The sequence below is a fragment of the Rhinolophus hipposideros genome (genome assembly GCF_964194185.1).
Source record: "Rhinolophus hipposideros genome assembly, chromosome: 11".
Classification (NCBI taxonomy): Eukaryota; Metazoa; Chordata; class Mammalia; order Chiroptera; family Rhinolophidae; genus Rhinolophus; species Rhinolophus hipposideros.
In genome coordinates, this window is record NC_138057.1 from 9,066,542 (window position 1) to 9,080,911 (window position 14,370).

The following is a 14,370-nucleotide window of genomic DNA, read 5'->3' on the forward strand; positions in this document are numbered from 1 at the left end:
ATAGACAGTCCTTCAGCCACTAAGGATAAGTTTAGTCCTTTTGGGACATCAGAGAATTCTCTGGGGAAAGAAACATTGTGAAAGTAATGAATATAGCAAATATTCTGTATGAACTCAACCATCAGCAAACTTCAACTGTGGAGAAATTCTGATTGTGTAATAAAAATGGGAAAGCTTTCTGTCAAAGACTGAATCTCACTGAGTAGAGAATTCACGTAATGAAGAAAATGTAGAATGTAATAAACGTGTGATAACTTCAGCCAAAAGCCATCCTTCTTAGTACAGGAGAAAATGCATAGAGCAATAGCGACTTCATAGTATATCGACCAGATGAAAGAAATCTTATGAAGATAATGGATTTGGGAAATCCTGTCAGAAGTCCATCCACAATTAATATATATAAATAATAAATCTAATGAATAGATCCCCATATCCCATATACTGCATGGTCACCAATAACCATTTACTGTTGTCCTTAGGCCCACGACTAGTCTAAATTTCCCAATCGCTCTTTCTTCTGAATGCAGTAATGTCATCAAATTCTATTTAGTGGAATGTGACTATCAGTGGTAAAACAAGTCCTATAAAGACATTTTCATCTTATATATTCTCTGCTGTTCCTTTTCCCTACAATGATGATGGAAAAGTAGCACATGAAAGGAGTCAGGGTTCAAGAATTACTGTGTGGAACACTTTCTTCCTGTTACTTTTTCTCCTGTGACTTTTGCAAGGAAGAAAAAACTTGTTCTCTGCTGAGCTGTTATAGGTTTGGAGCTACCTGTTACTGGCCTGTCTTAGACATCCCTCAGCTCTCACAAGCTATGACTGACCTCTGTGAAAAGTGACAAGTGGATATGTATCAGAAGAGTCACATGGAGGGAACTCCTGACAATATCCTGAATGATCAGTAGCTATAAACCAGAGCTCTTCTCTATTATTAATCATGTAAATAACAGGATTTGTCTCATGTTTTCTTATGATTACATGTAGCTTGTGAACCTTTTGTAGCGACACAAAGAAATATTGAGGATTTCTCGGTACATCATAATAGGACACACATACTGTTAAAAGGTCTGATGAACTGTGATATTAAATTGGATTATTTGGTTAATGTGTTACCTTCCCTGTTTGTTTGTTTGTTTGTTTTTAATTGGGGAATATTGGGAAACAGTGTGTTTTTCCAGAACCCATCAGCTCCATGTCAAGTCGTTTTCAATCTAGTTGTGTGGGGCGCAGTTCAGCTCCAAGTCAAGTCATTGGATTTCAGTCTAGTTGTGGAGGGCACAGCTCACTGGCCCATGTGGAACTCAAACCAGCGACCTTGTTGTTATGAGCACTGTGCTCTAACCACTGAGGCCACGGGCCACCCACCGGCTGCTCAGCTCCAAGCTCAAGCCATTGTTTCTCACTGGTGCATGTGGGAATTGAACCGGCAACCTTAGTATTATGAGCACTGTGCTCATAATACTAAGTGCTCATCCAGTGAACCAACCAGCCACCCCCTTCCATGTTTTTTTACAAAAAAGTCATTAAGTATCTTGAGTAGATACATTCAGATTATACCTATGTTGTTGTATTCCTCAAGCTTTCACAAATTTCAACATTTATTTCTTATCAATGCCCAAATCAATTTTTACCATAGTTACAATATCATGTTATTTTTCCCATTGTTACTCCTGTCCTCATCATGGTATGAAATAATTTTCCTTTTTCCAGAATTTTAAATTTATGTTTATGTAGACTCAGATTCTTTCTTCATTCAGTAGGTTATAATCCTTAACTAGCATTATTATTTTCATTTTGTTTTGATGGTCAAATCATCTGAGATAAAGCCAGCTGCTGTTCATTCAGATTGGCTCCTGGGTCCAATATTAATGTTACTGATATCTTTTTGCTATCATCAAACCATCCTTTTACTATTCTGATCATGATGATGTTTAATCTGCCCTTGTAACGGTTTGCACTACAGAGCAAGTTCTTAATTCATATTTTTAAGAAAATGTTAAGTCTTTGCTAAAATATTTAGAATATTACACCACCTTAAATAAAGATTTAAAATTTCTGGTTGGAATAGCATTTCACTTCATCTCAGTCAGGTATCCGCAAGGTAGAACTGACTTAACCAACTGGCTGAGATTCATTCCTGGGAAACCCAGAGGCAGAGTCCTAGTGATGTAGGACCCAGGCCTTTCCCGCTTCCCCTCTTTGCTGGCACATGTCCAGAGGACGCCCCCCACACCACTTCATCCACAAGAGAATGTAATCTAAGCCCTAAACATGAATGGCCCTCTCTCCTCCCAGCCCTATGGATCTGTGCAGGAGATTATGAGGCCTTGAGCCTTATAATCTTCATTATGAACTTGATGCCTTGGAGGCCCTTTTATTTTATAGGGTATTGATTAGTATGGGAAAGAGGTTTTGAGGAGTTTGTTTGAGTCTTGATGAGGGGTACTCTGTGGATCCTGTTGAGAGCAGTTGGAGATTTTGCCCAGAAGCAGGTGCCCTGGGAGGCAGTTAGGAAGCTCTCTGGTTGGTAACAGTGTCTTTGCGGGAAAGCCGCATGTGGACCCCTGCATTGTGGCAGGGCTGTGCCGGGCTGGGCATTCTAACGTAGTGACACTGGGGCCTGTATCCCAACACCCTGGGTTGATGAGAAATGGGAACTGATACGTGGGCACCATTATTTCTCAGGACAGAACACAACCAAAACAAGGAGCTCTTTCATCATAAAGCACAAGGAGAGGCAAGAACTAAGCCTTGTGTCCTGACTGGAGGTTTTGGGAAGTCCTTGTGAATTCAAATTGCAACTCTGTGAAAGCCCCTAGGAAGCTGAGCAATTTTCATCAGTGAAAATGAGTCAAATCAGCTAATGAGTTAAAATGGGTGTGAAATCCCATCCTATCCCTTGGCTCAGAAATTTGGAAGCCTGCTGCTTTACACACATACAACATGTTTACATATATTATATATAAAATATAGGGAAGAGAGGAGCCATGAGGAAAATTTCCCAGTTTATTTGTTTCCAACATTTCTGCTCTCCCATCCCCTTGTGCCTGTCCCAATAAAAAACAGACACATGCAGGGCCTTAGAGTTTTTTATTGATGAATTATTGGGATTATTTTTTGAATTGTTTACAAAATCCATTTATTAACTATTAACTTAAATGTAAAAGACCAAAGTGAGAGGCAATGAGCATTTATTTGATATCCAAATGAATAGCTATTTGTGAAGCACTGTTTCAGGCAGACATGTGATAGGGTTACGATTATGATGCAAGGCAAAGTTCATTGATGAGAAAGGGAAGGGGAAAAATTACATGAACAGAAGGAAGGAATTTCTATATATGCAAACAAGGTAACAGTGATGCTATTTCTAAAGCATGTTTTTCATTTTCAGCCCATAGTCTTGCTAATTTTAAAGAATATTTTAAAATGTCAGCCAATAGTCATAATATCTGCTTTCTGGTTATGCTGAAATGCTGCTTTAGGCCCAGTGCAAAGGTCCTTTTATTCAGTTTTAACATTCCAAACGTTTGAGGAGTAAGATGTGCAAGGTACTTCCTCTGGCATGGCAGCTCTGACTCCATTTTAAAGTGACTCCATTTATGTTACTTTTCATATTTCTCCTCCTTTATTGAGGTGTTTCCTTGAAAGCATGAAGTATCAATCATCGGAAAGCAACACTGATCACTTATTAAAAGCATTGTTGGTCTCTTGTCAGGAAGACTCCTTTCCAGTATGTTATGTCCCAGAAGGGAATGGGGTTTTATTTTTCTTTAGGAGCCTTATTCCACACTTGAGCAATTGCCCCAGAACACAGGAAGTCTTTACTATCATGTTTCTTTAAGGACAAACATCTTCTGTAGTTTCTTCAGGTTTTTCTTGTGAAGTCTCAGAGGACTTAATGATCATTTCAAAACATCGAGCGACCATTTTCAGAGTGGTGTCTTTATAACATTGAGCTGTGGAAAACAAAGTTTTAGAACAGCAAAAAATAATATATTAACAAGCAAAATGGTAAGTCCAGTTTGAAGAATAGACCTGAACCAGGAGGCAACACCTGAGGGCAGTCAGCTAAAGATATTAAAGAACCAGGAAGTGTCAGTGTGCCCTGTATTTAATCAGTTGGTTTGTGCCCATATTTTATCTACTTCCACTTCTATTTCACCGGAAGTGTTTTATCCAAGCATAACAGGAGGTATTAACACTAGAGCAAATCCTGTCTTGTTTAGCCAGATTGTGTCTACTAAAAAACATCCAGCCTAAGAGAAAGCCTGGAAGAGTTTATTGGAGCCAAACTCACTACAGTTGCTTGTGAAGAAAAATCTCAACACATTGAGAAAATGCTCTGCAAAACAGCAGTTTGCAGCTTATTTTATACATAGAATCAAAAGAGAAGGGTTGCGTGAAATCCATACATAGGTGGTAGATGAAGAGGGTGGGAGAAAGCGAAGGTTGAAATCTCTGGGCTTGGATTAAAGCAAATTGGAGAGACAGGTACTTGTTCTAATAGGTGGATACATGAGAGTTAATACTTCACTTTTTATAGCACATACAGATGGTAATCGGGAGAAGAGTAACACAGTGAGATTCTGTAGTTTCCTGGTCTGGGAAAGAAAAGGGATTACTCTGACATTCCAAGGGCATTTTATCTTAGATGCAAAAAGACAATAGATAGGCTCACTTAAGGTAAAGCTTCACCTTTGTCAAGGAAGATACAGACTAAAGATGTGACTTCCTGCCATGGCCCATCTTAGTTAGGAATTGTTCATGTCCATGCCATTCTTTGTGGTTATTTTCAGTCTCTTGAGATTGTCAGGTTTAACATGGGGCCCCTTTTCCGTCCACAGTGATCAATAGCCATTCTGTTCTCCAATATAAGTCACACAAGGGAATTTATAGATATTTCCTTGTTGGCTAGTACTTTGGTTGTAGCTCCAGCAATTCCTGTAAGATTTTTGATAAATTCCTAATCATGTATTTATTGCAATACCTGCCCAAGGAAAAAGTATTCTTCCAAATCTCATAAAATTGCTGAGCATGACTATGTATGTAACCAGTTCCATGTCTTTACCTGCCAAGTCAGTTTAAAGATGAAGCCCCCTGTTGAGTTATATTTCCAGGCAGAAATTAAGGGGGAAAATAAAGCAATAACATTATAGTGAGTGCTTGACCTCATATTATTTGTGAAATAGGAAGGAACTAAAGGAAGGAAAGAAGGAAAAATTGTCTTGATTTTATAGGCGTGGTCCGGGTCTTAGGTTAGGTGTCCATAACAGATGTCATCTCTTTTACTTCCTAGTAATTTAAAATTTCAAATCTTTGTTGTTGAGCATTCCAGTTAGATGCATGAGATTTCCTTAAATGGGAAACATGAATCCAAGAGTCAATACAATTACATTTGTCCACGCACAGATTAGTTAAGAGTACCTGATATGGTGCTTTTCATCTTGATTGGCAAAGGGTCTGTTTGAAGGTGACTTTTTCACTATACATTGTTTTCTGCAAATTTTGGTGGTTAATTTCTTTATGTTATGTATATTTTATCACAGTTTTTTAAAATGCAGCTTTAAAACATACCTGAGATCTCACCTCTGCCAACGGACAGTAACTGGTACCAGTGTGGCCATCTAGTGCTATAAAAATTGACATAATAGGAGGCAAAGGATTTAAGGCATTGAAAATTTCAGAGTAATGATACTTGAGAAATGCACACTTTTAGGCCCTCAGTCCCCTACCTCTTTGCTTTGAAGATATTTTTTTGATTTACACAGAGGTGGAACCCAAGTGAAGGTAGCAGTCTTACTAAAATTAAGAAGTAACTGGAAATTTGTGGGAAAAGATACTTAATACAAGATAGCTTGTGTGTGTGTGTGTGTGTGTGTGTGTGTGTGTGTGTGTGTGTGTATACAGAGCCCCAGAGAGCAGTTTCCAGGCTCTCGGCCTCACATAGAAAAATGCTGGCTCAGGTAGTAAATGGCCATCAACTGTGATTAGATAGCCATCAGCTGTGGCTAGTTGGCCGTCAGCTGTAACCAGTGAGCCATTGGGCACTAATATAACGGCCATGGCTACACTAGCAGAAAAATGGGGGCTAGCAAGAAGATGGTGGCTGGCAAGCGCGGATTAGTTAGCACGGTGGATTGCAGCTAGCGAGAAGAGTCGAAAAGAGTGGAGTATAGTCGAGGAGAGTTGGTCAGTTGGCAGCAAAGCGACAGCAGGTCGCACGACATGTAAACCCAGCCTCCAGTGAGACCATAGTGGTATGACTTCCCTACCTATGGCTCCGTGGGTGTTCCTTTTTGGCTTCACCATATCCTGCGTTCTTATGTGGGGAGCAGGAGCTGAGACCCCGCAAGACGCCGCGCACAGCGAGCAGGGTATGGCGCCGGCCAAAGCTCTCCGAGGGATGGTGGAGCAGTTTATATGTATAAAAGCTCAGTCTCCTAAACAGGATACGGTGCTGGCCAAAACCTACCGAAGCATGATGGAGCGGTTTGTGCATGTGAGAGCCCAGCTTCCGGAGGCCCATGAGGAGCAACACCGGGAATGGGAGGCGAGGTCTGCCTGGGAGACTCAAGCCTCCAGCTGGCACACCACCCTCTTGGCCATGGATGGCGTTGCCTTCATTTTGGTGATCTGTTGCGGCCTTAGGCTCTGGGGGTTGTGTACATATTCCACAGAGGACTCAACCCACTCAGATACCAGGCACGGTGACCAAGATTCCGACCAGGTAGGAATGGAGTCTGACTCTGGGCAGGAGGACGTGTGGCCCCCACACAGTGTGTGGTGTCCGGTGGCCACTGTTCTCAGGAGTTGGACCCCCAAGGAGGAGTGGGAGGGCACGGATGGCTCTCCGGCCAGCATGGAAAGGGCCCTGCAGGCTCTGGCTGAGTGGTTGCCCAAGGAGGCGAAGGCTACAGCCAGCCGCGTGGGCTGGATGTTCCTCACAGCCTTGAGTCTCAACAGGGAAAATGCGCCTAATAAAATAGCTCAGGTGCCGGACCAGATGTCCAGGTTGGAGGTGCTGGAAGCTCGGGTCCGCCTGTTAGAAGAGGGGCACCACAGTGGAGACTCTGAGGCAGCGGCAGAGAAAGCGAGTGGAGACAATGTAGCTCCCAACCCCCAAGACCAGCCAATCTTGAAGCAAAAGGTAAACCGTGAGCAACCTTTGGGCCCCAGGGGTGTTGTTGCTGGCAACCCAGCTGTGACTGAGTTCACAACCTACACCCCTTACACTCCCACTGAGTTGCAGGAGCTGGGGAGGCGGTACAGACAGAGCCCCGGAGAGCCAGTCTCGGCTTGGCTATTATGTTTATGGGATAAGGGAGCAGACAACATTCTCTGCTCCCCAGGCGAGATGGAAAAGCTAGCCTTTCTGACAGTGCATCCATCCCTGCGACAAAGGTTACAGAACTGCCATAGGTTGGCCCACGACCAGGGCAACCACTCTCTAATGAAGTGGCTCACTGCTGTGGTACGCACAGTATGGGGACAGGCTGGTGAGCTGCCAGACACTGTGAGTCAATGGCAGTCATATACGGAACTTACGCAAATTATCTGTGAAATGGGTAAGAGATATGCTATTTTCAACCTTAACATGCAGGGGCCAAATGATGAGCTTTTTACAGCCAGCATGAGAGATCTGGTTTTGGATACTGCACCTGCGAGTGCTTTTGGATCCTTGGTTGCTATTCTTACACCTTATGTAGGGCGATGGATCCATGAAGTTACAACTGCCATGGCCACCCTAGGGGATGTTGAAAGCTGGAGGCAAAGGAAGGTAAGACAGGAGGTCCGCGCAGTTGAGACCTGGAAGCCCAAACCAAAGGTAAAGGAGCGAGGTCGCGACATCAGAGAGTAACGCCACAGATGTGGCGTGATCTCTTGGCAACAGGGCTCAATCGGGAGAAAATAGACCAAAAACCCAATGCACTCCTGCTGGAACTTTGGAAACAGTTGCGTCCGGAACAACAATTCTGGAAAAGCCTAAAGGAGAAGTTTGGGAAAGCACGACCCCGTGTCCCTCCAGGACTTCATGCTGCTGCTTGAGGCCGACTCCTCTCAGCTTGATTAGGGGTTGGGCCAAGCTACCTGGTCAGAGGGGATGAGCAGGGACCAGAGGCCCCACATGGAACTATCCATACATTGGTCCCCTTCTAATGTGCAGAGGGTTTTGGCCCTAGTTGACACTGGTGCAGACTGCAGTCTTGTTTATGGGAACCCAGAACTGTTCCCTGGACCAGCAATCTGCATTGAGGGCTACGGGGGAAAGACTGCAACTGTGAAAGCCGTTTTCTTACCACTAGATATAGGAAAGCTTCCCCCTCATACCTACAAGGTTTATGTCTCCCCGTTCCGGAGTATATTCTAGGGGTGGATGTGCTACATGGCCTCAGCTTACAGACGTCGGTAGGAGAGTTCTGTCTCCGGATCCGGGTGGTGAAAGCGGTGACACGCGGGCATGCTCACCACCCTCCTCAAGTGTTGCCACAGCCCTGGCGCGTGGTTACAGTGCGACAGTACTGTACCGCCTACCAGGAGGGCAGGAGGAGATTGGTCGCACAATATTGGAATAGGAGAAGGCACATATTGTGAGGCCATCGCACAGTCCCTTTAACTCCCCAGTATGGCCTGTCAAGAAGCCAGATGGGACCTGGCGAATGACTGTGGACTATAGGGAGTTAATAAGGTGATGCCATCCTTGCACGCTGCAGTGCCTTCAATACATGATTTAATGGATCATCTGACTATCTGCCTGGTGACATATCATTATGTAGTGGACTTGGCCAATGCTTTTTTCTCCATTGACATTGCACCCGAGTGTCAAGAGCAGTTTGCTTTTACTTGGGATGGGCGGCAGTGGATTTTTCAAGTCCTTCCGTAAGGAGACTTGCACAGCCCCACTATCTGCCACGGGCTCGTGGCCCAGGATTTGGCACAGTGGGATGGCCCATCCTCTGTGGCCTTGTTTCATTATGCTGATGATATTCTATTAACATCAGATTCTCTTTCTGATTTAGAGCAAGCAGCTCCCTCTCTTCTCCGCCACCTGAAGTCACGCGGCTGGGCAGTGAATGAGGAAAAGGTACAAGGCCCTAGCTTATCCGTCAAGTTTTTAGGTGTTGTGTGGTCGGGTAAGACAAAGGTTATACCCGAGGCGATTATTGATAAGATACAAGCCTTTTTCCGGCCGACCAAGGTCTCCCAACTCCAGACATATTTGGGTCTGCTGGGATATTGGCAGGCGTTTGTACCCCATTTAGCACAAATGGCAAGGCCCTTGTACAATATGATAAAAAAGGGGGCCTCATGGGATTGGACAGAGGCTATAGAGCAAGCCTTCGTTGCCACGAAACGGGCAGTGCAGTAGGCACAGTCTCTGCAAGTAGTGGACCCTGGCCGCCCATTTGAACTTGATGTTCACGTAACCCAAGAGGGGTACGGATGGGGCCTCTGGCAACGGCAGGAGCATCTCCGGTTGCCGGTGGGATTTTGGTCCCAATTATGGAAAGGAACGGAGGTCCGTTACTCTCTGATAGAGAAACAGCTGGCCTCTGTGTATGCAGCCCTAGTGGCCACAGAAGCCATTACAGGAATGGCATGGGTGTTGGTTCGAACAACCTATCCTGTCCAGGGGTGGGTCTGTACGTGGACCCAGGGACCCAAAACGGGGGTGGCACAGACCACCCTCGCCAAGTGGGGTGCCTACTTGGAGCAACATAGCACCCTTAGCTCAAGCCCTTTGAGCACAGAGCTACAACAGGTCCTGGGGCCTGTGGAGCTTGTAGCCCAGGCTGAGCCAAGCGCTCTGCCTAGAGGGGAGGACTCGGAGCCCTCGCCCTATAAAGAAGAACATCCTCCAGTACCTGAGGATGCCTGGTTTACTGATGGTTCTAGCCAAGGGGCTGCAGCTGTTTGGACGGCTATTGGTGTGCAGCCCAAAACAGACACCATTTGGTTTGATACTGGGATGGGCCAGAGTAGCCAATGGGCTAAATTACGGGCTGTGTGGATGGTAATCAGCCGTGAGCCTGCGCCCCTAGTTATTTGTACTGACAGCTGGGCGGTCTTCCGGGGCCTAACGTTGTGGCTCCCTACATGGAAAAACCAAAACTAGTTGGTAGGACACCATCCACTGTGGGGTCAAGCCATGTGGCAGGACCTCTGGGACCTAGGGCAGAGAAAGGAGGTAACCCTAATGCATGTCACAGGTCACTCCCCCTTAGTGTCCCCAGGTAATGATGAAGCAGATGCCCTAGCACAGTTCCAATGGTTAGAACGGGCTCTTGCCACTCATGTGGCCCATTGGCTGCACAGGAAATTGCAGCACGCTGGAATCCGAACCATGTGGCAGGTGAGCAGACGCTGGGGTCTGCCTTTGAAATGGCAGGAGATAGCAGATGCCTGCTATTACTGTGCTGTCTGTGCCCAGGACAGTCCCCAAAGGCGGAGGCTTCCCTGGGAGGCACAGCAGATAACACGAGGGAGTGTGCTCTTCACTCGCTGGCAAGTGGACCCCTGTCTAAGACCCGCAATGCGATATATGCATTTACAGCAGTGGACACTGTAGTGGGGCTGATGTTTGCTTGGCCGTGTCTGGCTGCGGATCAGCGACATACAGTGGTCGCTCTTACACGGCTGTGTGCCCTTTGTGGGTGCCCCCAAGTCATGAAAGTGACAGGGTTACCCATTTTACGGGACAAGAAGTGCAGCGCTGGGCTGCCAGGATGGACGTGCAATGGTTGTTTCATGCTCCATATAACCCACAAGCAGCTGGCATGATTGAACGCTATAATGGCCTTTTGAAGCAAGGTCTCCAGGTGTCAAAACACCCTCCCACGATGCGTGACTGGGCCTTGCGTCCATGGGACGTCCTGAGCGTCCTGAATGAGAAACCACGGAAGGGAGGGCTGGCACCAGTAGAAGCTCTGCTACATCGAATGGCCGCTCCCATTCAATTACAAGTTACCACCAGTGAGATTCTGTTAAAGCCAGGCTATGGCAGAAATGGAAACATTTTGCTGCCAGCACCCACGTGCTTGAAAGCACGGGAAAGGCAACAATGAACGTGGCCCTGGTGGGTCAAAAGCCCCTACTGTCTTTGGTTGGGCCTGATAGCCCCCTGGGGGGCAGGTTTGACTCATGATTTGCAAGTGATGCCAGGGGTTGTGGCTGAGTGGCCACCGCAAGTGACTGTAGTATATGGAGGTCCCGATACCGGGATGATGTTGCAGGGAACCTATGTGCTCTCACTATGGCCTATTATGGGGTCCCCTGTTCTGTTACATGTTGAAACTACGCAAGGGACCCCAAGCACTGCCGTAAAGGTCTGGTACCACAAACCGGGAAAGGTGCCAGTGGCAGCCACCCTTCTTTTCCAGGACAAAAAGCTAGCATGTATCCTTCCAGATGGAAGGGATTTGCCATTGTTGGTTCCTAAGACTACCGTTTCTGTTCCGTAGGTGCCTGTAGGTTAATATGGCACAGGGACCTTGGCGTAAGACGCTTGTCGCGGAGATTATGAGGTGAGAACCTGTAGGGGTGGAGTGTGGGGACACAGCCCGAGAGAGCAGTTTCCAGGCTCTCGGCCTCATGTGGAGAGGTGCTGGCTCGGGTAGTAGATGGCCGTCAGCTGTGGCTGGTTGGCCGTCAGCCAAATGTAACCATTGAGCTATTGGCCACTGATATAACTGCCGCGGCTTCGGAGGAGAGTGAAGGGGGGTCAAGGAGAGTTGGTCGGTTGGCAGCAAAGCGGACAGCAGGTCGCACGTGGAGTAAACCCAGCCTCCAGTGAGACTATAGTGGTATGACTTCCTACCTATGACTCCGTGGGTGTTCCTTTTTGGCCTAGCCATATCCTGCGTTCTTATGTGGGGAGCGGGAGAAGAGACCCCGCAGGAGACCCCGCACGACAAATGGTTTAGCAACAGCTATATATTAATATGTGACAGGCACTTCTCTGTCTTTCAAGGCTTCTGTGATTATTGTTATTTTTGTCCTAATGACGTTTTGAATAGTTCTTTTAGGTAAAAGTTAAAAAATATGTCAAAGAGAGAAAAACTGAAAATATTTTGAGAATCAAATCTGAATTTTGGCAAGGAATCTTTAGCATTCTCATGTAGAAAACGGGCATTTATTCAAGTTATCTTTAATGTCAGGAGTAAAGCTTTATGCTGTGTTCTCATAGATTGAATTAATCTTGATGATTCTATTCTTTTTCTTCTCCCAGTGTGTAAGATCCAATATAAAAACATATCAGTCATAAGAAAAAATTGATGCTATAAAATATTTACCGAAAACATGTTCATTAGACGTAATATAGTAACAAGAGTTTCTACAATATTATGACCATAGACCTATTTGGTAATAGAACAAGATGGTCATATTGGGTTTAAATAGGATCATCTGTGGGATGTGAACCACTTGCACGATAACTGTTCTTATACTGGGTTGTGTATATTTTCCTGTATTACTTACGCAATTTTGAACGGTTATTTGCCTTTTTATCTTCCCTGACGTTAGCCATTCTGCTTATAGATGCTATCCTTTTATTAATATATATCAAAGATAAGCAAAATTGAACACAAACTGGGGAGAACACATTTTAATTGGTAATATACAACTGCAACAGGGAAAGGGGTCTTGGGTGAACTAAACTCCACTTCGATTTGTACAGAGGTGAGTGGGAATTTAAAAGGTAAAATGAGGAAAGGTAAAATGAGGAAAGTACTTCGGGCAGGTACTTTAAGGGGGCTTAATGTCATCCTAAGGATGAGTCCTTGAGGTGTTACAAACTGTATTTTGTTTAAATATTCCTACGCCAAAGTTGATAGTCCTATTAGAGAAGCAGGCTTAGAGAATCCTAGCTAGAGTTTGGTGAAGGAGACAAAAATCTTTTTGCTTTCGTATTGCTGTGCTCCATTTTTAATTATTTTATTCCCATGTCACAGCCTTATTTCTAAGAGCTATCTCACGGACCTTAAACTCCCATGGCAGCTTTCAATATAAATGTACGTTCACTCATGTAGGTAGTACCCATATTCTCCTCCCTCCTTTTTCACTCTGTATTGCAAAATTTTCAAGCATTGAGAAAACCATAGAATGTGCATTTATCTCCACCCATATCATGTATGTAAAATCTTACAATTTTGCCATGTTTTTTTTTGTCTAATTGATTTTCCTGAATATTTGTGAAATAAGTTTACAAACATATAATTTCAATCGTTAAATGCTTCATTATGCATGCCTTTATAAACCACTGTTTTCCTCTGTTATTTGAATATTATTTTTACACTTAAGGGGCACCCACTGCACATTCAAGTTTCCCCATTTGTAACCAATGTCTTTAACAGCTGTTGTTTATTCAATCGGGATTTTTTCCCACGACCAAGCATTGTATTGGGCGGTAAACTTCAAGTTTAACCCATAATGTTTGCGAATTGTGAGACAACTGTAGCAAGAGAAACGGTAAAGGCCAACATTTTACAACCATCTAAAAAAGTGGAAACGTTGCTAAATTGAGAAAGGAGCAGGAGCGGTGTTTTGTGGGAAATGTAGTCTTACATGGCTGGTCGCGAAGCAACCTGGGAACGGGTCTTCTGGCCTCTGTCGGCTTCTGTACAGCTCTAGTCCCGCCTCCCGGCTTCCGTTGGGTCCTTGGTCACGCGGAGAGCACCTCGTGGACCTCGTCTTCCGCGCGGGCTCCGAGGATTAGAATCTAAAGTGAGACCGCGGGGTGATGGGGAATCAGGGCACAGACCTGGAGACCAGCCTGAAGCGCGTGGGGCCTTGTGTCTGTGGAGGAGGGAACGGGAGGACCCGGGAACCCCCCAGGCGGGGTCTTCAGTGCAGAGCCCGCCGGGACCTGTTGGGGGGACCCGGCCCTTCGGGTTCCCGGGGCGCCGATGGGACTGAGCCCGGTCAGGAGCAGGTGCCCGGTGCGGGCCGGGGTGCGGGGGCCTTGTGCGCGGCCCGCCAGCCGCCGGACGGGAGAAAACCCGGGTTTAGCGGCAGGAGGGGAAAGCGCGTTTATAATGGGACCGTGAGAGCCAGACAGCGCGGGCGGTGAGTGTGCGTGAGAGACGCGCTCTGGGGCTGAGACGCCCGGGAAGAGTCCAGCTCTGTCACCTGTGGGCAGGGCCGACAGCAGGAACCTGCGTCAATCCGGTTTCTCATGGAAAAATAATTGCGTTTTGAGAGCGAAGTTCTCGCTTATAAAGCAAATAGTCAACTGAGTAAATGGCAACGGCCATTATATTCGGGAGGTACTTAGGTCTTTCTCTTCGCTGGGTGCCTTTTGTAAACCTCACATCAATGCATGAGGTAGGCCTAACCATCCGCATTAGAATAAAAGAAAGCAACCGAGGC

General features: G+C 45.7%; 1 protein-coding gene across 2 annotated transcripts in view; it reads left to right on the plus strand.

Annotated features, from left to right (window-relative positions):
* Positions 1 to 13,945: 13,945 nt before the first annotated feature.
* Positions 13,946 to 14,370, plus strand: part of LOC308505452 (uncharacterized protein) — a 34,301-nt gene continuing 33,876 nt past the window's right edge. The window contains exon 1 of one of the 2 annotated variants that reach the window (XM_081067687.1): positions 13,946 to 14,067. Coding sequence is in view for 1 of the 2 variants with exons in the window: in XM_081067686.1 (XP_080923812.1) it covers positions 14,317 to 14,325 (9 nt within the window). In the remaining variant the exon portion in view is untranslated. Of the gene's footprint in view, positions 14,068 to 14,243; positions 14,326 to 14,370 lie in introns of those variants that run through there. The other variant, XM_081067686.1, reaches the window with a different exon arrangement.